At 45.0% G+C, this 25,588-nt stretch overlaps 1 protein-coding gene across 5 annotated transcripts in view; it reads left to right on the top strand.

Moving 5' to 3' along the window:
• Positions 1-25,588, top strand: part of c2h10orf67 (chromosome 2 C10orf67 homolog) — a 479,419-nt gene that overhangs the window by 438,714 nt on the left and 15,117 nt on the right. For 4 of the 5 annotated variants that reach the window (XM_068051701.1, XM_068051710.1, XM_068051691.1 and 1 more), the window contains 2 exons: positions 13,788-13,847; positions 13,934-14,025. The exons of the other annotated variant lie outside the window; for it this stretch is intronic. In XM_068051701.1, coding sequence (XP_067907802.1) covers positions 13,788-13,847; positions 13,934-14,025 — 152 coding nt within the window. The remainder of the gene's footprint in view (positions 1-13,787; positions 13,848-13,933; positions 14,026-25,588) is intronic. 5 annotated transcript variants of the gene reach the window in all.

Genomic DNA, 25,588 nt, shown 5'->3' with positions numbered 1-25,588 from the left:
TCTGCAGTCAAATGCTGTCCCACTGAGATGGATCCCTTCAGTCTAAATTATCAGAGATCTCTGTTTAGACTTGACTTCTTTAGAATTTTGAGAGATAATAAATAAACAGACTAAATTCTCTTCCTTCAGTTTAAATGGTCTGTTCTTCTTTCAGGTGCTAGCACACAGCTGTCTCTCTGTTTCCTCTGTTAGAACAGACTGTTTGCACTATAAGCCAGTTCAAAATTAAATTGTAACAAATGTATCGCTTGATGCTCAGTCCAAGTGGCTGTATCCACGACAACAAGAATGCACCCTTTCAATCGCAGTCTCCGAATGGCTGTGTCCAAGGCAACGAAAATGCACTCTTTGACTCAGTCTTTCGAGTTTGTTGCCTGAAAGCAGTAAGGCTCTTTTCCAGCCTTCATGGCACACCACATATTTCCCGGAGAAAAAAAAGACAGGATCATGACAATAGACACCCAATCCTTTCACCAAGCTGCATAGACATCCATGCCAACCACCCGAGACCACGCCCACCCGTGCTGACCACTTGAGACCAAGCCCACCCATGCCATCAATGGTCTTTGCTTCCTCCCTTCCCTTATCCAATACGGTTCAGGGCTGCTTTCCCATCGTGGCACTGAGGCCTTGCCTCGGTGCTGCCAACTTTCAATGGCTGGGAATCGGATGGCACATGACGGCTGTCCGTCATCAACTTAATTCCAAACTTTCCATTGAATCGTGATTGATTTCATTCAAATGTATTTAAACTAACTGTTCTGCAATTCAAATTACACTCCTGTCATGTCGGGCAGCAAGGCCACCTTGGTGCTTTCCCACCGCTGGCTAAATCCAGAACCAACATCATGACATTGGATTTCCAGGCAAACACGTCCATCGCTATTCTCCAGCCCCCCACGCCTCCATTCCCACTCCAAAAGGCCTCACTAAATTCAGCCGACAGACTCCTGCACCTCAATATCTAACCCACATGGAGGGTTAATGTCTTTATAGGTGCTTGGAAGAGAAGAAGTGTGTGACAGTGCACCCTCAGTAAGATTGTCCTTCTTTGAAGTGTCTTCTTCAGAAAGGTGTTGCTGCTGAAAAGGAGCTAGAACACAGAGAAAAGAGACAAGAGTTAGGATAGCACTGACAGGATGGACATTAGAGGGTGATACATTATATTCTTTCTTAAGTAAGGAGACCAAAACTGTACGCAGTATTCCAGATGTGGTCTCACCAACGCCCTGTACAAATGTAGCAAAACTTCCCTCCTTTTATATTCCATTCCCCTTGCAATAAGCAACAACATTCCATTTGCCCTCCTAATCACTTGCTGTACATGCATACTAACTTTTTGTGATTCATGTACCAGGACACCCAGATCCCTCTGTACCTCAGAGTTCTGCATTCTTTCTCCATTTAAATAATATGGTGCTTTTCTAGTATTCCTGCCAAAGTGGACAAGTTCACATTTTTCCACATTATACTCCATCTGCCAAATTATTGCCTACTCACTTAACCTATCTATATCCCTTTGCAGACTGTTTGGGTGGAATTTTATATTCTCCTCCGCAGCAGGTTTGGAGGCGGGGAGAGCATAAAATTGGGTGGGATTGTGGTGGGATCAGGGTTTCTGCCACCATCCCGCCTCTGCCGAAATTTAGTCTGGGGCTGGAAGGCTTGTGAATGGCCTTGCCACCCCTCTCCCAAATGAGGCCCTTAACTGAGCAATTAACCCCCCAATTAAGGGCTTCTTCCCGCCGCAATTACCCATGCAGCAGGCAACCCTCCTGCCACAGGAAGCATGGTAGGAAAAAAACATGCGGGCTGCTTCCCGGCTTCGGGGGTGGGGTTCTTGTTAAAAGGCACTTAGTGCCTGAACGAAGTACCTGGCATTGGGAAGGGGGCCCCACTGAGGGCCAACCCTTGCTTTTGCTCCCATCACCCCTCCCCCCTCCCCTGCATCCCCCACCCTGCGAGACCCCTCCTGCCCTGACCTACCTGAGGTACTTCCAGCAGCAGCCACCACCTCCACAGTGGCACTGCAGCTGCTGGCCTCTGATTGACTGGCAGCTCTCCAAAGGCAGCACTTCCGGTGTCAGGATCCTAAAGCCTATGGAAGACCTGCTGCTGTCCACTTAAGTGCCTGGTTGGCACTAAATTCAGCGGGCCTTCCAGAAAAGAGGCAACGTGGGGATCTCGGCATTGGTTTCTCCCATGCCAAGATGCCTGCCGCCAAGATAAAATTCCCCCTTATGTCCTCTTCACAACTTACTCTCCTACCTATCTTTGTGTCATCAGCAAATTTAGCAACCATACATTCGGTCCCTTCATCCAAGTCATTGATATAGATTGTAAATAGTTGAGGCCCCAGCACTGATCCCTGTTGCACTCCATTAGTTGCAGCTTGCCAACCCGAAAATGTCCCATTTATCCCTACTCTCTGCTTCCTGTTAGCTAACCAATCCTCTATCCATGCTAATATGTTATCTCCTACACCATGAGCTCTTATTTTGTGTAGCAACCTTTGATGTGACACCTTATCAAATGTCTTTTGGAAATCCAAGTACACCACATCTACAGGTTCCCCTTTATCCACGTTGCTTGTTACTTCCTCAAAAAACTCTAATAAATTAGTCAAACACGGTTTCGCTTTCATAAAACCATGTTGGCTCTGCCTGATTGCATAAAGAGTTTCTAAGTGCTCTGCCATAACCTCCTTAATAATGGATTCTAGCATTTTCCCTATGACAGATGTTAGGCTAACTGGCCTGTAGTTTCTTACTTTCTGTCTCCCTCCTTCTTTGAATAGAGGAGTTACATTCACTATTTTCCAATGTAATGGGACCTTTCCAGAATCTAGGGAATTTTAGACAATTGCAACCAATGCATCTACTATCTCAGCAGCTACTTCTCTTAAGTCCCTAGGATGCAGCCCATGAGGTCCTGGGGACTTGTCAGCCTTTGGTTCCAATAGTTTTCTTAGTACCCTTTGCTTGGTGATTGTACTTGTTTTAAGTTCCTCCCTCACTTTCACCTCTTGATTTACAAGTATTGCTGGGCTGTTACTTGTGTCTTCTACAGTGAAGACAGACACACAGGGCTGAATTTTACTGGCCCCTCGACACCACGGATCGCGGCGCGGGGGCTGGTAAAATTCTGCAGAGAGAGGCCCGTCTTGACCCGCGAAGTCAAGAAGGGCCCACCGCAAATTACCAGCGGCAGGGGGACCTCGGTGCGGCCCACCCCCCGCCGCATGGCGGCAGCACCACAATTAGAATACGTTAAACGGTACCTCTGCAGATTATGCAGACCGCTGCCTCAGCATGGACACCTCCAGATTTTTCGCTGAACGGGCGGCCGTCACATGCCGTCCCGTTCATGATTGGAAAAGCCAGCGGGTCCTCAGAGGCAGAAGTTGTTGACAGCGAAGGTAGGTTCTGTTAGTCAGGAGTCTCGCTCTGCATTATGGAAGGGGGGATATTCAGGGGTCTCACTCTGCATTCTTAAAGGGAGGGGGGATATTCAGGGATCTCACTCTGCACTCTTGAAGGGAGGAGGGAGGGGGGATATTCAGGGGTCTCACTCTGCATACTGGAAGGGAGGAGGGAGTGGTTATGGGATTGCTCGAGGGAAAGCTCTACAGGTATGAAGGGAGGTACTGTGTACCTTCTCTCCGTAAACAGTGTATGCTCTGCGTTTATTTGTGTTTGTGAAAGAGCAATGGCACTCTAGTCACCCTGTGTGTGGGGAGGGTGCCAAAAAGGGTAGGAGCATTAAGGTTATATGGATGGTGGGGGCAATCGATTCAGCTGGTAGGATCTTGATGTGGTCATGCTGTGCCACTCAGTGTTGGCCAAGATGGGCAATGCCATGGCACACCACATAGTTGATCCATGAAAGCAGCTGATGTACCCGTCAAACCCATCCCTGCCCTGTTAGGAACCTTCAAATACATGCAGGGTTCAACTTTATTTATCACATGGAAATAGGTATGGCCCATCCTACATTGCATGATCCTCTGTTCCTGAGGATCCGTATGCGCCAGAGGAAAAATCAACAGGCAGGTGTGATCCACGTAGAGGCCCCCAGTCGTGAGCAGCAGCCCCCAAGGGGAGCTCGCCATTACGATTGCCGTGCATCTACAGGCCCCACACGACATGCCATCGGATGTCATAGCTCCAGTGTCAAAGGCGATTGCCCATGTAGAGAGGGTGGTGACACATCTCTGTGCCCTGCTCAAAGATGACCTGCAGACCATGGGCTTCCTATGCCTTTGGTCCTCATAATGGCAGTGGTTCTGAAGCTTGATGCCAATGCAGATTTTCAGGGGCCCACCAGAGACCTGTGTGGGGTCGCACAGCCAGCAGTGCACCGCTGCATCAGGGCGGTCACCGATGCCCTGCACCAGAGGGCCAGTGAGTATGTCCGCTTCAGGACGGACTCTCACAGCCAGGCCCAGAAGGCCATTGGTTTCTGCAGCATTGCCAGAGAACCATAGGTTGTAAAGTTCATAGACTGCACTCATGTGGCCATCAGGCATCCCGCCAAGCTACCACCTGCAGATGTCACCATTAAAGGAATCCTCCCAATTTAAGTGAAGCTGGTGTGTGATCACCGCAGATACTTCATGCAAATCTGTGACTGCTTCTCGGGCAGCTGTCATGACACCTGGGACCTGCACCAGTCCCAGCTGCCATTGCTGCTCACTGAACTGGCTCAGATGAGGGGTGGCTTCTTGGAGATAAGGGCTATCCTTTGCAGACGTGGCTCCTGACACCAATGAGATACCCCACCACTGCTGAAGAGGAGAGATACAAAGCCAGCCATTGACTTACAAGAGCCACCATTGAGCAGGAGATTGGCATGCTGAAAGAGCGCTTCCAGTGCCTGGATGGATAGGCTGATGCCCTGTACTATTGGCCAAAAAGGCCAGCTCCTTTCTTTGTTGCTCTGCACAACTACGCACCCAATAGGGGCCAGGCCTGGCATGTTGAGGAGAGACGTCAACAGGATTCCTCCTCGGACTATGAGAATGCTGAGGACCTACAACATGAAAGACGCATGGGAGGGCAGATGGCACCCAGGCTCTGCACGCAGGGCTAACAGTGAGCTAGAGATGTACGGCAGTGGCTTACCAGACGAAGACTGTCTGCTCCATAGGAACTGACGTGAGCTCTGCAAGTCACACATCACCCTCGCTCACCTGCTGTGCACCAGAACACATATGCAGCATCCCTGTGTAAACCATTAGAGGCAGCATCTGACTAAGCCAATGTCCATGTCACTGCATCTGTGGAGACGCTCATGAGTAATGGTGGCAGGCAATGATGTTATTGCATACGTTGGCTTTCCTGAAGGGCCAACGATGCAAAGGGATGTGACATTGGCGCTACATGCTGGCCCACATCATTCACACAGAGAAAAGGACACACATGTTGGTGAGGAACGTTTAGTGAAAGACGTATTTACATTGCTGTGACACACCTGCATTCCCATTTGTGTCAGTGTTTTCCCTTTAAACCTCTGTAATACCTTTTATGGTGTATTTAATTCTCAAGTCCTGGAATGTGCAAAATTAAGATTATTCACCCAGGTGCAGCACGCCTACAAGAAGGAATGTTACACTTGAGTGGAAGAAGAGGATCGCAACTTCACAGGATACTGGGACACAGCAGGGTAAGAATGTGGCAGCAAAGCGGAAAGTGCTGGGGTAACTCAGCAGGTCGGGCAGCATCTATGGAGAGAGAAGCAGAGTTAACTTTCAGGTCTGTGAACTTGGACAAGTTAACTCTGCTTCTCTCTTCACAGATGCTGCCTGACCTGCTGGGTTTCTGCAGCACTTTCTGCTTTGCTGCCAGATTGACAACAGCCCCACTCTTCAGCAGTCAGGTAAGTATTCTTTGACAGTTGTCAGGAAGCAGGTGCTGGGACGCTGAAAATAGGGCCCCAGCACCTGCTGCACAGCTGTAAAAATGTCTGTCACTGCGCCGAATGTCCTGCCTCTCCCCACGTAATATGGTGAGGGTGGCTCGGCGCTGTGATACTGTGATGAGGAATTAACATGTGGTGAGATACAGAACACAAGGAAACCCTAGGATGCATATGCGGATTGGAGCATGATGTAGCCAAGGCTAAAGACATTTCAGTCCCTCACGGCAAAGGAAATAAAAGATAATCTCAATGATCTTGCTGTGAAGAACAGAATGCTAGCAGAGCATTGGGTGCATATGTAGGTTCTCTGTCACCTTTCTCAAAATGTGCAGCAAATGGCTGGGATAGCAGTGGACTTTTCTAACTTTTTGTGTGCTAACTCATTGCAGGGCTGCCTGGAAATAGTGACAGCTGCAGGATCATCTGAAAACCTGCCCCTCTCTATTAGAAATCCAGGCACGTTCAAATGGAGACATTAAATGAAGGATTTCAGGTCTTTGGAACTTTCTGGAGTGGTCACTGTCAACCAGATTGCAAAGCTTACAGTACAGGAAGGTTGTGATTGCACTGGAGAGGGTGCAGAGGAGATTCACCAGGATGTTGTCTGGGCTGGAGCATTTCAGCTATAAAGAGAGACTGAAAAGGCTAGGGTTGTTTTCCTTAGAGCAGAGAAGGCTGAGGGGAGATATGATTGAGGTATACAAAGTTATGAGGGGCATTGATAGGTTAGATAGGAAGAAATTTTTTCCCTTAGCAGAGGGGTCAATAAGCAGGGGGCATAGATTTAAGGTAAGGGGCAGGAGTTTTGAGGAAATATGTTTTCACCCAGAGGATGGTTGGAATCTGGAACGCACTGCCTGAAGAGGTGGTAGAGGCAGGAACCCTCACAACATTTAAGAAGTATTTAGATGAGCACTTGAAATGCCATAGCATACAAGGCTACGGGCCAAGTGCTGGAAAATAGGATTATAATAGTTAGGTGCTTGATGACAGTAATTCAGAGCAACTATTTGTTTGACTCTATCTTTGTGATTTAAGGATCTTTCGAATTCTATGAGCACCATTATCGCACCGATCAGAGCAGAATCCTATTCACAGTACCAGTGGAGAACTGGTGTGTATACCTCAGAGGCGACTTCTCTTCATAACAGCAGCAGCACAAAGGAGCACTCCCTCAGCTCCCCTCTTTTGTTTGTGACCAGGCTGCCAAGGAGCCCTCGACAAAGGGTTAGCCTCTCCCATGTCCATCCCAGGAATGGAAGGCTCTTAGAGAAGGCCACCTTGATCACAAGAAGTTTTTGCAGCAACTGTCTACATCTTGCAGCAACCACCTCAAACTCCATGCCCTCAGGTGCCATATAGAATAGGTGTTAGAATAGGGCAGAGAAAAATTTAGATAGTCACAAAGGCATGGTGACAAAATCAAGTAGTTTTTTGTAACTAGTTGTAATAAATCACTGGAATATTTTGTTATAAGGACGGCTTGGTGTTTAGTTCATATGACAAGGAGGAACAGGTAATATGCTGCTGTTAATGCTCAGGATTGGGATATGATGGCTCGCTGTGAGGACCAAGAATTTCACTTAGACCATAGAGAATTTGGAGAAAGGAAGCAGATCATTGATCTAGATTCATCTGTGAAAGTGTGTCAAATAAGTTGGTCTCTCAGGTGTCTTGCAGGTCTTGCAACTGCATCTGCTTCCTGTTCTTTGTAGGCCAGGTCTACAGTATTAGCAGCGTCATTATCAGGTTTGCTGCAGCTTCTGGGACATCTACCATCAGTTCTTTCCTGGTTGTGAAGTACAAAATGTACTGCCACAATGTGCGAGATGACGTTAGGCATATACTACAAAGATCGAGGCAAACATCGGAACTTTCCTTTAAACATCCCAATGGCTTGCTCAATTCTTATCATTGCTTTATGTGTGTTTAACTGTAGTGTTCTTCTGCAACTGTGGTGGTCCTACCAAGTGTTACCATGGGCCAGAGGGGCAGCATGTACCCCTTGTCACCTAGCTGCCATGCTATCCCTTCTGCTGTCGAAATAGAGCTGAGGCACTGGACTAATGATGTATAAAAGCATATTTCCAGCTCCCAGTATGTCATAAATTCACATGAAAGAAGTTGTGCCTGTCATCAGCAATGACCTGCTGCTTTAGGAGCGTTTATTTTTCATATAAATATGGAAGTTACCGATCAAGCATGTAATGTCACAAGGGGCAACCAATAGCTTCCACAATCATGGGGAATCTGGCAGTTCTAAAATATTTGCTAGTTCTCTCAACTCTCATGGGGACACACTGTCAGATTGTATAAATTGAGCTACTCTAGTAAGGGGGCCTTGGTGACTTGCCTTAAAGTACAGCAAATTGGCCGATTTGGCTAAAGTTTCCTGTGGTTTCCTGGAATGAGTCAATGGCATAAATGTTGATAACTTTCAATGAGAGCTATAAAAGCTGTGGACCTTGGGTGCAGATCAGGTTGCAGAAACAACTGAACTCTTTCAAAGCTTCATAACTGAACCTTTGCCACCTGAGACAGAACTCCTCGGAAAGGTCTAGGATCTGGATCTGGATATGTGCATCCTGCTGGATGGGCAGTGCCGGGATACTGTAATTGTCCTCCGCTTCTGTCTGATTAATCACTTTTCCTGCTGCTCTTCTTCCTTCAGCACATAGATCAGGTAACCTGGAGTTCTCATTGGGAAGGTCATTGTGCATCCATCAGAATCTATCTCAGTAATTGTCTTGAAATATAATTGTTTCCAAGTGTAATGCAGAATATAGGGAAAGATCTCCTAAGTATAGAGTCTTTTTTTTCCCCATACCCGTTAGGTTCTGACCAAGATATGGTCAGAAGTCTCTACAAGCAACTTCAGCTCAGCAGTGCCCTTTTAACCAAGCACTTCCAATTTGATGAATGGGTCCTAGCAAGTTGTACTTTTTAAAATAGTGGTGCAAGATTCTTGCAAGGTTAACGTGAAGTTGAAAGTCACAGAATTTAGGACTGGTCGCATTGTCTCATTCTAATTCTGTCATTTCCATGGAGCTGCTACTGGGAGGGCTGGTACTTCCTCAGCCCACCCTGACACTGAACACTATACATGCCAGGGAGCTTCATGCCAGCAAAACCCATCCCATCAGAAATTCTTAGCCCTGCAAAGGTGTAATTGCTGACATACACCTTCTCCCAGTCCAGGAATTTTGGGGCCACCATCTTTTATGTATTTGATTTCCACAAAGTAAATTTCCTTCTCCCTTTTACCATACCATTTTAGCCAATTTAAGTGATGCACATTATTACAAGGATTCTTCTTTTAAGTTTCAATCACCTTAAACAAACAGAAAAAAAATTGACACCGAAGTAAAATACTGTGGATGCTTAAAATCTGAAACAAAAACAAGAACTGCTGGAAATACTCAACATGTCTGACAGTTTCTGTGAAGAGAGAAACAGAGTTAAGGGGCTGAATTTTACGTAGGCGACAGGAGTCCTGCTTCCGGGGCCAAAAGCTGGGGACGACCCAACTTTGGCATGAAGCGGGGCCTGGGGCCACATTTTACCGGCAGCAGCCAATTAAGTGGCTGCCGCTGCGGCTGCCGTTCCTATTCAGACAGCGGTCCATCCCTAAGAGCTCCCGGATCAATCAGAGCCTAAGCAGCGCCATTGCAAGCAATGGCCACTGCTGGGGCTGCACATGGAGTATGAGGGCACATCGATGACTGGCATCCACAAAATCAGGTAAATGGGGTCTGGAGGTGCTGGGAACAATCAGGAAGGCCCCGGTGCATCCCTGAGGGCAGGCGGTGCCATTCCATGGGACCCTGGGCCAAAGAGTGCCCAAAAAGGAGCCCCCACCCTGGAGCCCACTGAATGGTCACCAGGTAAAATGCCAGCAGAGGTGGGAAGAGGCCCTTAATTGGCCATTTAAGTGGCTCAGTTGGGCACCAGGCGGCAGGCCATCTGCCATCTTTCCCACCACAGGCAAAATGGCATGGCAGCGGGATGACGACAGACAATCCCACGCCATTTTGTCAGCCTGCCCGCCTCCCAGCCCGTCGCCAAAGGCCTGGTAAAATTCAGCCCAACGTTTCAAGTCGGTGACCTTTCATCAGAACGTTCTCTCCACAGAAATATATTACGCCTGTCAAGGGTTTAAAATGAACCAATTTTAATTACTAAACAAAAACCAGACATGCTTGCTGTCTGGTGACTTCCACAATCTCTCAGTCTAGCATAACTAGAAAGGCAAACACTACATCAGATATAAGTGCCATTTTTCTGAGCACTTCCAGAACACGTTAGGCTGAATAGTTCTCTGTGATCCCTCCTGAGGTTGGACTGGATAGTGGCAGAGAATTCTAATCTGCATTCCCTTCCTCCCACCATCCCACCCACCTCCCCCACCCCCCACCCCAAATCCACTAGGAATGCCTCTGGCCACTGCTTCTTCACCCTCTACATGCAAATGATACTGGTAGGGATGAAGCCCTGGTCTCTGGCAGATTTCCCTTCTGTTTGCATATGTTGCTACTGTTTCCCAATCCCACCCTGGAAAAAGGCTGGCTCTTGGAAGTGGCAGGAATACTGTCAAAGTTGCCTCAAGGAGGGATAGGACTTTGTCACAACAAACTCTTCCTTCAGTTTTGCTCCCAGTGATTATAGATTATAATTATTATAATTACAGAGAGTAGGGTCCATAAAAGACCAAAAAGGTAACCTATGTGCAGGCGTGGAAGATGTTGGTATAGTTCTTAATAAATACTTTGAATCTGTCTTCACAAAAGAGGGGGATGATGCAGATATTGTAGTTAAGGAGGAGGAATGTGAAGTATTGGATGTGATAAACATAGGGAGAGAGGAAGTATTAATGGGATTAACATCCTTGAAAGTTGATAAATCTCCAGGGCCAGATGAAATGTACCCCAGGCTGTTAAAAGAAACAAGAGAGGAAATAGCGGAAGGTCTGACCATCATTTTCCAGTCCTCACTGGATACAGGTATGGTGCCTGAGGATTGGAAAACTGCTAACGTTGTACCTCTGTTTAAAAAGGAAGCGAAGGATAGACCGAATAGTTACAGGCCAGTCAGTCTAACCTCAGTATTGGGAAAATTATTGGAATCTATTCTGAGAGACAGGATAAACTGTCACTTAGAAAGGCACAGGTTAATCAAGGATAGTCAGCATGGATTTGTTAAGGGAAGATCTTGTCTGACCAACTTGATAGAATTTTTTGAAGAAGTATCAAGGAAGATAGATGAGGGTAGTGCAATTGATGTGGTCTACATGGATTTTAGCAACACTTCTTACAACGTCCCACACGACAGATTGATTTAAAAATAAAATCCCTTGGGAACCAGGGAAATGCAGCAAGGTGGATACAAAATTGGCTCAGTGGCAGGAAACAAAGGGTAATTGTTGACAGGTTTTTGCGACTGGAGGGCTGTTTCCAGTGGCATTCCGTAGGGTCCCCTGCTTTTTGTGGTGTTTATTAACGCTTTGGATGTAAATGTAGGGGGCATGATCAAGAGGATTGCAGACGACACAAAGATTGGCCATGTGGTAGATAGCAAGGAGGATAGCTATAGGCTGCAGGAAGATATTGATGGTCTGGTCAGATGGGCAGAAAAGTGACAAATGGAATTCAACCTGGAGAAGTGGGAGGTGATGCATTTGGGGAGGTCAAACAAGGCAAAGGAATACATGATTAATGGAAAAATACTGAGAAGTGTAGAGAAAGTGAGGGATCTTGGAGTGAATTTCCACAGATCCCTGAAGGTAGCAGGACAGGTGGTTAAGAAGGTATATGGAATCCTTTCCTTTATTAGCTGAGGTATAGAATATAAGAGCAGGGAGGTTCTAGAGTCATAGAGAGATACAGCACTGAAACAGGCCCCTCAGCCCACCGAGTCTGTGCTGACCATCAAACACCCATTTATACTAATCCTACATTAATCTCGTATTCCCTACCACATCCCCACCTTCCCTCAATTCTCCTACCACCTACCTACACTAGGGCCAATTTACCTATCAACCTGGAAGCCTTTGGCTGTGGGAGGAAACTGGAGCACCTGGCAGAAGCCCACACGGTCACAGGGAGAACTTGCAAACTCCACACAGGCAGTACCCAGAACTGAACACAGGTTGCTGGAGCTGTGAGGCTGTCGTGCTAGCCACTGCACCACTGTACCACCCTAGTTATGCTGGAACTGTATAACTCATTGGTTAGGCCACAACTTGAGTACTGTGCACAGTTCAGTCATGACAGAAAGGATGTCATTGCACTAGAGAGGGTACAAAGGAGATTTACGAAGATGTTGCCAAGACTGGGAAAATGCAGCTTTGAGGAAAGATTGGATAGGCTGGGGTTGTTCTCCTTGGATCAGAGAAGGCTGAGGGGAGATCTGATTGAAATGTATCAAATTTTGAGGGGCCTGGATAGTGTGGAGGTGAAGGGCCTATTTACCTTTGCAGAGAAGTCACTGACTAGGGGGCATAGATTTAAATTGATTGGTAGAAAAATTAGAGGGTGGTGGCGGTCTGAACTCACTGCCAGAAAGGTTAGTTGTGGCAGAAACCCTCAACTCATTCAAAAGGATTCTGGATATGCACCTCAAGTGCCGTAATCTGTAGGGCTACGGACCAATGCTGGAAGGTGGGATTAAAATAGGTGGATCGTTTTTCGGTCGGCACAGACAAGATGGGCCAAGTGGCCTCTTTCTGTTCCTTAAACTTTCTATGATTCTACTTTATGATTTCCTTATTTGGGCCTTTCTGCAAATCTGAGCTCTCACCACTAGCTTAATGAAAGGTCACAGACCTGAAACATTGGGCTGAAATTTATGAGCACGCTGCAAATTGCATCAGCAGACTCTGATGTCGGTGGTCTTCAGGTGTGGATGCGCTGTCGCTGATCCCCCATGATAGTTCACGCGGGGGCACATTTAAATGGAGGGGACAGAAGGCCCACCCCCTATGATGTAGAGGGGGCGGCCGCAACGTCCCCGGCAATGGCGTCTGGCACCACTGCGCAGGCGCTGGTGCCAATTTTAAAGGGCTTCAAGCCCTTCATGTAAATTTAAATGTTTAAAGGTCCTGCCGCACTTCTATTTGAAATAAAATTTTATTCAAACTTTGCATCCCCTCTCCCACCAACCCCCAACCCCCCCCCCCACCCCAATGAGTTCACAATAAATAAAATTACATATACCCCGGGAAAACTAACTTTTCAAATAACGACCTTTAACCTCCTCCAGCTTCAGAATATTTGATCCTCAACCCATTCCCACCATGCCCACAACCAATCGGAGCGATTTTCCCCGCTACCACACCCCTCCCGACCTGAAGATTGCACTGCTCCCCCCTTTTCACCAGTATCACGCCTCGGAACTCTGAATGGAGTTCTGACGGTACGGGACTTCTGGCCATAATGTTGCGTGCGACGGCTGCCGGGACAAGGTTAGTTGATTTGCATGTTTATTCATTAATTTTAATATTTAAATGAAGGCCCCACCGCCAAGTGGCAGGGGCGGCCGCACCGAGGCCTCGCTGCCGCCAGTAAAATGCGGCGGGGCCTTCTTGGCGTTGGAGGCCATGACAGGTCTCTCCTGGAAGAATCTTCTGGGCCCCCCCGCCAAGACCCCCACGTTGGCGGCCTCATAAAACTCAGCCCATTAACTCTGTTTTTCTCTCCAAAGATGCTGCCTGACCTGCTGAGTATTTCCAGCATTTTCAGTTTTTATTTCTTTCACCACTAGGTTTCCAGTCATAACTGGTGGAGGTAGGTAAGATTAGTACAAAAATAGAAAATTATTTCCTTGTTAATTATGTTGTTATCTTAATTTGTAACATCTATATTTTTGCGTAGGTCAGAGATTCTGTTGGGTTTGATTTTCAAGGACAAAATATTTCTCCATATTTTCCATTGGTAGGTAAAAGCTTTTCTCCAGGAAACTTTAAGTTAAAGTGCTCTTTGACTGCAAGGAACTTGACTTCATCTTTATTGTTAATCAGCCCCAAATAGGGTCCCTCTCAGCACCACATACAGCTCAAACAGAGCATAATGTGGACAGAACACCAAGTGCTCCAAGTGCTGTTAATTTAAGGTGAGATATTTAATAATCACTACAAAATCTTGATCATAGAAAATGTTAATACTTTTCTGTTTCTATTCTGCCAATTTTAAGTAGCTGCAGTGAAGCTATATGCTTAAGTAATGCAGAATTCCAGCAACATTGTATTATTGGTTAATACATTTTCAATGATTAATTTTCAATGATTTAAAAGTTTCTGTCCCTTACAAAGCCAAGGGTCTGAGTGTATTTTCATATTGTGTCAGCTGGAGCCTATACAATGCAATGGTGTCTCTTCAATTTCCTTACTAGCACCAGTTTCACCCTATTCTCCGAAAGTTGCTACCCCAGAGCTGGTAGACGTATAACAAGATTGATGTGTATGCTGCTGGAATGGGTAAGCCACACAGACTCTGTGCTCCATTTCCATCCAAACACAGAGAATAACTACACAGGCACAGGTGCCTTACCTGCACAGCGACACTCTGAATTTTATTTGAAGCCATTAGTAAGGGAAGTATAACAAGGAGGGTGCAAATGAAACAGCTGTGTTTAATTGCCACTTCACTGGCTCACTCAATGGTATGCAACAGCATTAAGTGATGTCCTTATTGTGCACAACATTTAACTATCAGCCTTCTGAAATCTATTTGAATATATTATGAGATTCATATACACCAGACTAAAGATAAACATAATATGAACAAGGAACCTGTTAGTAGCATGTTTATGTTGATCTAATATATTAATACTAATGATCAAATTGATCACCTGATATGTCAGAAAGCACTGTATCCAATAACAAATTGATATGGGTGCACATCAAAAAATAAGTACACAATTTTTCAGTCATTATGCCTTTCTCACAGAGCATCTGCTGGTAAAAATAAATTAATCCACTTTGCTCAGATAAGCGTGTTTTCTCGTGGGTTCTCTCTAAAAGAGGTCTAATTTCTGAAATACTCCTCAAACTTGCTTCTTTTCCAGCTTGCACTTAATCCATCCTATATTACTATGATACTTACTAGTACAGTCCCTGCTTCAGATTTCAATTTTGCACCCTCTTTTTCTAGCAGAATATCAGTTGAAGGACTTTTAATTCTTAGTGCTATATTGCAAGTTGTCACACATGTAGGGTAAGTCTGTTTTCCAATTGCAAAGGATAGTCATTCATTTGTTTAATCCTTTTGTAAAAAGAAATGTCTGTCATATGTGCCAAGATGTTTCGTACTAAGTCCTCTTTCACATTTAGGAGGACTTGATTTGACTAAATCCTTATACACGTCACACTAGAGTACAAGTCCCATCTCTTAATCTTTATGACTGTGTAATTTATGCACAATGTAACTTGGCGTGAAGCAGCAATCACCTGTTTTCAGATTAGTTATAGACTTCCTCACAAAAGTAGCAGCTTTTTGCTACTTAATTGTTTGGTTGGACATTCATGTGGCATTGCAATATTGTAAAAGCTTCCACCTTGTTTTAAAGTCTCTTTATAATGATTTGGAAAATGCTTCTCTCTACAGGTGTAAAGTAGAGATTCTGTAGTGTCTGTATGCAATGAGAATGGGCGATCAATGCTAGACTTGCAGCAATTCCCACATCTCAATAATTATTTTTTTTAACTATAAATATTGATGTTTTATTCTAGAGGAATTATTTATAAATATATTGGCTATACAGCTAAGTGTAATGATAGCATTGTCTAAAGGTTCTTTGCCATCAAACGTAATTGCATGATAAGCATTGAGTTGTGTGACCTTATTAGAATTCTAGTTGAGCTGTGATTAAATTCATTCATACAGTTAAATAATTTAGAAAACTGGTAGAAAGGTATGAATAGTCGAATAGTTTAGCACTGAATAGATTTGTGAGGCAACAGCCAACATATAACTCAAATTGGGATACATTCCAAAATCAGTATGAAGATGTTTATTGTGAATGGAATTGTCTATTAGTGGAAGTGACTTAGGGCTGAATTGTTAGGCCCTGATGGCAGCAGATATGGAGGTGGATAGGCATTGAATTTTGCACCACTGACCAGTGTGGTTGGTCCCCAGCTCCATCCCGTCCCCGGGCCATTTTCCCGGTGTTGATATGGGGGGATGGCAGCAGGGCTACCCACCAATTGACCCCATCCACCACCTTCAACATTCACTCCCTCTACCACTGATGCACAGTGGTAGCAGCATGTACCATCTACAAGATGCACTGCAGCAACTCACCAAGGCTCTTTCGACAGCACCTTACAAACCCACAACCTCTACCACCTAGATGGACAAGGGCAACAGATGTATGGGAACACCAGCACCTGCAAGTTCCCCTCCAAGACACGCACCATCCTGACTTGGAACTATATCGCCGTTCCTTCACTGTTGCTGGGTCAAAATCCTGGAACTCCCTTCCTAACAGCACTGTGGGTGTACCAACACCCCAAGAAGGCAGCTCACCACCACCTTCTCAAGGGCAATTAGGGATGGGCAATAAATGCTGGCATAGCCAACGACGCCCACATTCCCCGGACGAATAAAAAAACCCTATTAATAACCTATTAAGGCCGACTGACGGAGGCATCGGGAAACATGGCAGCTGACTGGAGGCAGCAGACCCTCCACAATTTTGGCCCAGCTGCTAAGGACATTTTTATTTTAAATTTTAAAAAGTTGGGCGGAGGGCACCTCCATCTTGGGGCGCCCTCTCTCTCACCTACCTAAAAGGCCAATTTCTACCTCTTCAGTGCTGAAGGGCCTTCCAGCTTCGAGAACCCATGAACGGCAAGCCACTGATTAGCCAATTTGGGGCAAAACACAGGAGAATGACTGTTCCCCACACAGTGCAGGCTCCTGCCCCAATTTGAGCCTGACAGCAGTCCTGAAGCCCTCAGGGAAAATCCTGCCTTTGGGCACCGAAGATTCATATGAGGTGGAGCTATCATGGCATGAGCTTCTTCACCTGGGACCGCGACAGCTGATCCTGTCAAAGCCCACAGGGTCATGGAGAGGTCCTCTGTTTTACGTACCAATGGCAGGCACTTATGCCACTCTGAGGGGATCTAGCCAGATAGTCCAATGGAGGTTGTCAGCCTTGCCCCCCCACCCCACCCCCCATGACCAGAAAGACATTATAGTTACTATCTGCAGCTCCTTTTGTTATAATGATGCTTTAAAATGATTGTTAAATAAAAATAGATTGTTTTTTGTGTGATCCAGGCCCTGATCCCAGCATAGACCCTCATGTGGTATACCCTTCCACTGTTTGACAGGTAGGCATCTATGCTGGGTCCCTCCCAGAGTCAGGAAAGCAGGAACTCCTGATGTAGATTCCCTAGTCACACCTTCTCCTGTATTGATGGCTTTGTTGGGGTGAGAGGAAACCCAGCCCTAAACAGGCCATACAGGAAATCCTGGGAGATGGTGCAGAACCAGCATATTTGGATCCTGACCTAATTTACAATCCTTCCAGTGCATTTCTGTTAGGTCTACAACAGGAATGCACTGGAAGGGTTACAGATCTTTAGCTGCTTGGTTTATCCACAGTTGGAGAAATTGTGTCTGTTATATGTTAAGTATACTGAGTGGGTTGCAGTATTTCATCTTAAAATATGTTGAAAACTCATATCAGGCTTAATCAATGGGAAACTTATTTTAAAACTGTCAACATTTATTTGTAGTACCTGTTACACCTGTAGGTGGTGCTAAGACAAGGGTTAATTTCACATACCATTAAATAATAGTTGCTACAAATATTGAGAATTTTTGAAAAATTCTGGTTGAAGTTGCAGGTTCTGCCACAGAGCGACACTACGGATTCTATGTTGCTATAGGTAACTAGGAACATTTGAATGCATATTATAATGCGTTTTCATCATTTTCCCCTTTGCAGATTTCCTGTACCTCCTTCCTAACCACAATCCCCCAATTCGGCTGATCTTACTTATGGCCTGACTGCCCACATCAGCTCCCTCGGGATCCTAGTTCTGAACCTCTGCTAGGTGACGCTCCACCTGCTGGTTGAATTCATTGGCTCCACTGGCTCTCATTGCAGCCAACACTGATATCACACCCACCCACTACTTCCTGACATTTCTGCTCTTTCCAGTGGCTGCTGCCCTACTGAAAGCTTAGACTTACTCTATCCCACTGGCTATTGGTGCACCCTCCTCAGAGAGTTGCTGGTCAGATCTGATGGTCCTTTATGGTTTTTCTCACTACCTCCCATGCTCCACCACCAATCCAAATATCTGTGCCTGTTCTCAAACCATTTGTTACATTTGTAGGAGTAATGATGGCATCACTGGACTAGTAAGCCAGAAGCCAATACTAATGCCCTGGAGACATGGGTTCAAATTCCACCATGGTAGCTGGTGGGATTTAAATTCAATGAATTCAATTGATTAATAGAAATTCTGGAATTGAAAGCCAGTCTCAATAATCATCAATTGTTGTAAAAACCCATCTGGTTCACTAATATCCTTTAGTGAAGGAAATCTGCTGTCCTTACCTGGTCTAGCCGACATATAACTCCAGACCCATAGCAATGTGGTTGACTCTTAACTGCCCTCTGAAATGGCTTGGCAAGCCACTCTGTTGTCATGGGGAATTAGGGTTAGGCAACAAATGCTGGCTTTTTCAGTGATGCCCATATCCCATGAAAGAATAAAAAAAAGTCACTTGTGCTGCCTAGCAGCCTTTCTTCAAGAAAGTCTTTTGTAGTGCGATAGGGCACACTAACATCGGTACCAACCCTGCATTTATTCATTACCATTATCAGGTGCAGGGTGAGGGTCATTGCTACCAGAATGCTCTCTGGCCCCACTACAGGAGCAGAGGTAGATTTCAGGGCCACAAACACATTAGATCGCTGGAGCAACAAACATTGGTGGGCAGATTGAGGATTCAAAAGGATTTTGTGGCAAATAGAAATACTCACTGGGGGGCTAAAGAGTGGGAGACAGACAGAGAGAATGGGAACAGAGATATTAGAGGACTACAGAGACACGCAATGGGGGACCAAAAGAAAGAGGTTTTGGTCTGACAAAGAGGGAGAGATTGGGCAGACAGAAAGAGATATTGAGAGAGGACATGGAGAGAAATTTGAGGGTCAGGGAGACACATGCTAAGGGGGTAGAGAAAGAAAGAGAAATTGGTGGAACAAGCAAAAAGAAAGATTGGGCAGACAAGGTGAGAGACAGATTAAGGGGACAGAGAAATAGAAAATTCAGGTATAGGGAAACAGATGGGAGGACAGTGGCAGATTGGACAGCCAAATAGGCACACACTGGGGAGGAATACACAGAGCAAAAGAGATTGGGCAGACAGAGAGAAATAGATTTGGAGAACAAAGAGAGAGATTGGAGGGCTGGATAAGCAGACAGTGGGTGGACAGAAACAAAGAGAAACAGTTGAGGGAGACAGGGGGAATTGATGGCACCACACAAAAGATGACATAAACATCAAGTGAACAGAGGATTCACCGTGAGCAAAGAAACAGGAAATCTACTAATGTATTATTAAAATTAATATATTCTCTCACCTGTAAATTTCCTATAAACTTTTCAATGTTAATTGTGTGTATACCCTGTTACATTTGTAATTATGTCTAACATCTGTAGGTGACATTGCATTAGGATTTTCCCATTGAGAACTTTTACCCCTTCATCATGTTTTCCCAGTCACAAAACCCCTGTGTCTCTGTGAAATTACCCTATTAAAAGAACATGGTTCTAGTATACATGCAGTTGCAGGCTCTGGCCATCAAGTGGCATTGTGAAGCAGATTTGACAACTCCAATCCAAAAATTTTGATCTGCCATTTTTTCTGTTTAACTGAAATGCATAATATCCAAAACAAAATAAAATAAAATAACTATGTATCTCACAATAATATGATTACATTTCTCAAAAGTAAAAAAAGAAATTAAAAGAAATTTATTAATTGAATTGTCCTTTGTCTCTTATATTACCTCAATTAACGTTTCTTTCTTGAAGGCCTCAGTCCCTCTAAAAGCCTGAGCTTGGATTTGATATTTTTGACCAGTGCTGTATCCCTCTGAGGTAAATTTGGATTGTGCAGTCTAAGCATGTGCTGTGTACCTAATTTTTCCAGGATGGAATATTTTTCTTCAGCTTCTAGTAGTTTCTGCTCAGTTGTTTTCAGATTTATTTCAACAAAAGCTAATAGATAAATTTCAAAATTGGGGAACACAGGGCTTAGTGAGAGAGAGGAACTGAAAGAAATCATTATTAGTAGAGAAATGGTGTTGGGGAAATTGATGGGATTGAGGGCCGATAAATCTCCAGGGCCTGATGGTATGCATCCCAGAGTACTTAAGGAAGTGGCCCTAGAAATAGTGGATGCATTGATGGTCATCTTCCAAGATTCTATAGGCTCTGGAACAGTTCCTACAGATTGGAGGGTAGCTAATGTAACCCCACTATTTAAAAAGGGAGGTAGAGAGAAAGCAGGGAATTATAGACCAGTCAGCCTGACATCGGTTATAGGGAAAATTCTAGAGTCTGTTATCAAAGATTTTATAGCAGAGCACTTCGAGAACAGTGGTAGAATCGGGCAGAGTCAGCATGGGTTTATGAAAGGGAAATCATGCTTGACAAATCTACTAGAATTCTTCGAGGATGTAACTAGTAGAGTTGATAAGGGGGAGCCAGTGGATGTGGTGTATTTGGACTCTCAGAAGGCTTTCAACAAAGTCCCACATAAGAGATTAGCATGTAAAATTAAAGCGCATGGGATTGGGGGTAGTGTATTGCGATGGATAGAAAATTGGTTGGCGGACAGGAAACAAAGAATAGGGATAAATGGGTCTTTTTACGAATGGCAGGCAGTGACTAGTGGGGTACCGCAGGGATCGGTGCTAGGACCCCAGCTATGTACAATATACATTTATGATTTAGATGAGGGAACTAAATGTAATATCTCCAAATTTGCAGATGACACAAAACTGGGTGGGAGGGTGAGTTGTAAGGAGGATGCAGAGAGGCTTCAGGGTGATTTGGACAAGTTGAGTGAGTGGGCGCATGCATGGCAGATGCAGTATAATGTGGATAAATGTGAGGTTATCCACTTTGGTAGCAAAAACAGGAAGGCAGATTATTATCTGAATGGCTATAAACTGTAGCGAGACCTGGGTGTTCTCGTACAACAGTCGCTGAAGGTAAGCATGCAGGTGCAACAGGCGGTAAAAAAGGCAAATGGTATGTTGGCCTTCATAGCGAGAGGATTCGAGTACAGGAGCAGGGATGTCTTGCTGCAATTATACAGGGCCTTGGTGAGACCACACCTGGAATATTGTGTGCAGTTTTGGTCTCCTTATCTGGGGAAGGATGTTCTTGCTATAGAGGGACTGCAGCTAAGGTTTACCAGACTGATTCCTGGGATGGTGGGACTGACATATGAGCAGAGATTGAGTCGGTTAGGATTATATTCGCTGGAGTTCAGAAGAGTGAGGGGGCATCTCATAGAAAGCTATAAAATTCTAACAGGACTTGACAGGGTAGATGCAGGAAGAATGTTCCCGATGGTGGGTGAATCCAGAACCAGGGGTTATAGTCTAAGGATATGGGGTAAACCTTTCAGGACTGAGATGAGGAGAAATTTTTTCACCCAGAGAGGGGTGAGCCTACGGAATTCGCTACCACAGAAAGCAGTTGAGGCAAAACATTGTATGTTTTCAAGAAGGAGTTAGATATAGCTCTTGGGCCTAAAGGGATCAAAGGGTATGGGGTGAAAGCAGGAACAGGCTTCTGAGTTGTATGATCAGCCATGATCATAGTGAATGGCGGAGCAGGCTCGAAGGGCTGAATGGCCTACTCCTGCTCCTATTTTCTATGTTGCAATGTTTCTATGTTAAAAACTTTATTGAGGTAAAATTTATATTGACTTTTTTTTTTAAACTGAGACTGTATGGGCTGAATTTTATGGAGCAGGCAGGGGCTCTGACGCTGGGCCTAAAAGGTGAGAGGAGCCCCACCTTGGCTCTTTGGAGACCCCCCCTTTCCACCCCCCAGGCTGTATTTAACAGCGCTAGGACAATTAACTGCCCGGTGGCAAGGTCCCTCTCCCTTTCAGGATGAGGATCCTGCCTCCAAGAGCTGCCAGCCAATCAGAGGGAATGGTGGCCACTGCCAGTACTACAAGAGACCTGGGGCCAGGACCATGGATGGAGCCCTGGACCCTAGGTAACTGTGTTGATGTTGCTGGGGCCAGTCTGGCTGGCCCCGGTGTGGGGTGGTCGTGGAGGGCGGGGCGTTGTTCACAGAGGGGTGGGCTTTGCTGCCGGGGGCCCTCCATGGGAGGACCCCCCTCCCCAAGCTGGCAGGGAGGCCGCCTTCTTTAACTGGGCAGCCTCCCCATGTGGCTGAGGACCCTACCTGCCCCCCGGCAATTGTAGAATACCAGCAGCAGTGGGAAGATGCCTTTAAGTGGCTATTAATTGGCCACCTAAGGGCCTCAATTGGCTTCTAGGCAGGAAGGCTATCTTCAGCTTTCCCGCGCATGACAAAATCGCACGGTGATGGGAAGGTGACAGGCACTCCACCTGCTGCCTTCCGTCACTCTTCTATGGCACCTCCCATCCCGTCTCCAAGGAGTCCATAAATTCAGGCCTATGTGTCTGTGAGACAGAAATATTGATACTGTATTTAATACAAACCTGCTGTAGCTTTTGTTCTAATTTGTGTTTATTACCATTTGAAACAAAATAATTATCTCCACCTGCGTATGTTGGCAGTTAGAAAAGACATATGCTTATGGCTTACACCAGAAGGACAGTGGTTCTAAGTACTAGCAGCTGAGGCAGTACAGAGACAGGCACATAAAATCTTTCACATTTGATTCCTTTTAAAAAACACTCAAGTTACATTTTTAAAAGCAAATAAAGCATTTTGAGAGAAACAGAAAGGAAGAGACGATAAGAAAGGGGAAGAAAATAGGGAGGGAAGAGGAAAATTATCTTGAGGGTGAAGGGACCTATGGCCTCATGTCCCTTACCCTTGGGGGAAGCAAGTAGGAGTTGAATGTGTGGGTGGATGGTTAAGTATGAGTAACCAACAGCAAAGCAAGGAGGAGGAGAAGTTGATTGGGTATTTTCAAGGGAAAGAGGTGGGATAGTGCTGTGCATGAAAGTTTGGCAGGAGAGAGGGGGAATGGTAGGAGGCTGAAGAGCTTAGGGCCATAACAGGAGTGAGAGGGTTTGAAAATGCCAGATTAATTAGGGGAGGGAATAGGACAAGAGCCATTCAAAGCCATATTTTTCCTACATCCCCACCCTAATTGCAACTTACAACCATTAATGGCTCCTCTCCATGCCACCCACCACCCATTAGAAAAGAACAAAGAATAGAGAAAGAAACAGAAAAGGACAGAGGGAGAAGTAAAAAAAAGATTTGGGGAGAAAGAAGCAAAAGAAAAGAGACAAAAGCAGATGGGGAGAGGCAGAGAGAAACTGTAACAGATTTCTAAATGCAAATGACATAAGGGGAATGAGGATAGTGTGGGAAAAAAGCATTGAAGTGGTTGATCAGTTATGATCGTATTGAATGGCGGAGCAGGCTCGATGGACTGAATGGCCTACTCCTGCTCCTATGTTCCTCATATGAGGACAACAGAGACAAGTGAGAAACTGTATTCTCCAGCTTACCATGTGGAATAGCACAAGAGACTGACTAATTTGAGTAAGAACAGATCTGTTGGCGCTCCTGTTTGCCAATTGTAGCATCGGTGTCAAGTCAGGAAGGTAAAAGCTTGCAGAAAACTATGAAAGAATGTCAATAATGATTGAAAAAACATACTTTCCAAGAAAAATATGTTCCAACAGTTATAAGGTTTATAACCTGCTTTCCTCAATATGGTACCTGTGATAATCTACAAAATCAGTGAGCAAGTCCCTCCTATGAATCCTTCATTATATTAATAATGTATTCCACAGACATTTCTATGGTAACTTCCTACAGAACCATTTTAATCACATCTACAACCAGGAAACTAGAAATGCAATGGCCTGAAATATATGTAGCTAGTTGTTGAGAAGTTCATACAAATGTCATGCTAGGCCTCCACCTGCCAAGAATGAGGCACATTAATTTTGTCATGAACATTGATTTTAAACTGTTGCTGGAGTGAGGGGAGGACTTGTTGAACAGATCAGCCATGGCTGGAAAAGACATTTGCATATTAACAGACAAAGCAGCCATTCCCTGACATTCAACCCACAATGGACTTTTGATCACCAGACGTTGAAGGTGGGAGAGCTCGCGTACCAGGTTGACTGCTAAGTTGGCCGAATGCACAAACGAACATGGTCAAACCAGCTAGTCACATGACTAACCTGCTGGGCAACCTGAGTTTTTTGAATTTATACAAACATTTTGGGCAGAAAGCTGTTTGCTCCTGGACTGAGAAGATCTCTTCTGCCTGCTCCCATCTCTGTCTCACAAGCCTCTGAATCTGCTGAGGACATATGAACCCCAAGAGAGAAAAGTCTCCTACAGCGAACAAGGTTTAAGAATACTGGGCCCCAATGGAAAGCAAGATCTACCTACAATCAAGGACTCTACAGTGAGCTCGAAGAACCGTAACAACAACTCTTCAGATATTGCCTCAAACTTTTCCACTTTATTTTTCTTCTGCTCTTTTCTGTCTCTATTTGCATGTGTATGTCATGTGTGCATGCTAGCATGGGCATGACGTGTATCCGTAGGCGTGAACCAAATTAGAGTTTTAAGTTTAATAAAATTTCACTTTTCTTCTTTAAACCTGAGAAAACCTGTTGTGCTGGTTTCTTTGCATTATAATTGGAAAGCGGTGAAAAAGGATTCACCAAGGGGGGAGCTAAAAACAGTGTGTTTAAAATTAAACCCTGTTACAGTAAGACCAGATGAAGGCTGAAAGGGAACCCTAGACCTCTTTCTCACCGGGTCCTAACAGAAATTTGAGTTCTCGCGTCTGGAATTTTGCCCACAGATGAACAAGAGAAATTGGAAGTGGGAAGCCAAATTGTTCCCAATCAAAAAGAACAAGATTTCAATACAGGTTTTTTTGTGGTTGTGTGTTCTTGAATACTAACATTTCTGCAACTGAAGCTAGTAGCTCTCCAAGCCAGGGTGAAGTAATTTGGCATAAGTTAAAAGCACTGTCTATGGAGGAGCTGAGAAAAATGGCTGAGCAGTGTGGGATCACTGTACTTGGCAAGGCGAGGAAGTCTGAACTCCTAAGGCTAGTGGGCAGCAATTTTTCCCTTGAATCTGAAGAAGCAGAAACAGTGTTAGAAGTAGACCTAGACAGGGTACTGCTAGCATAGATACAATTGGAACAAAGGAAACTTGAATTAGAAGACAGAGAAAGGGAAAGACAGGAAAAAGAGAGAGAGGCAGGAGAGGGAGAAAGAGAGAAAGAATATGGAAGGAATGCGAAGAAAGAGAGCTAAAGCGGCTTGAGTTAACGAGGGGGTGACAGACTAATCCCAGTGAAAGTATGGCCAATATGGAGGAGCGTAATTCAGGGCTGGGTACAGAATTGTTAAACCTAGCTCAATTAATTTCAAAATTCAATGAGGAATATGTAGAAGTATTTTTTGTGTCCTT

This window comes from Heterodontus francisci, chromosome 2, assembly GCF_036365525.1.
Source record: "Heterodontus francisci isolate sHetFra1 chromosome 2, sHetFra1.hap1, whole genome shotgun sequence".
NCBI classification, from domain to species: domain Eukaryota; kingdom Metazoa; phylum Chordata; class Chondrichthyes; order Heterodontiformes; family Heterodontidae; genus Heterodontus; species Heterodontus francisci.
The sequence above is the reverse complement of the archived record's forward strand: the minus strand, read 5'-3'. Positions and strand labels throughout refer to the sequence as shown.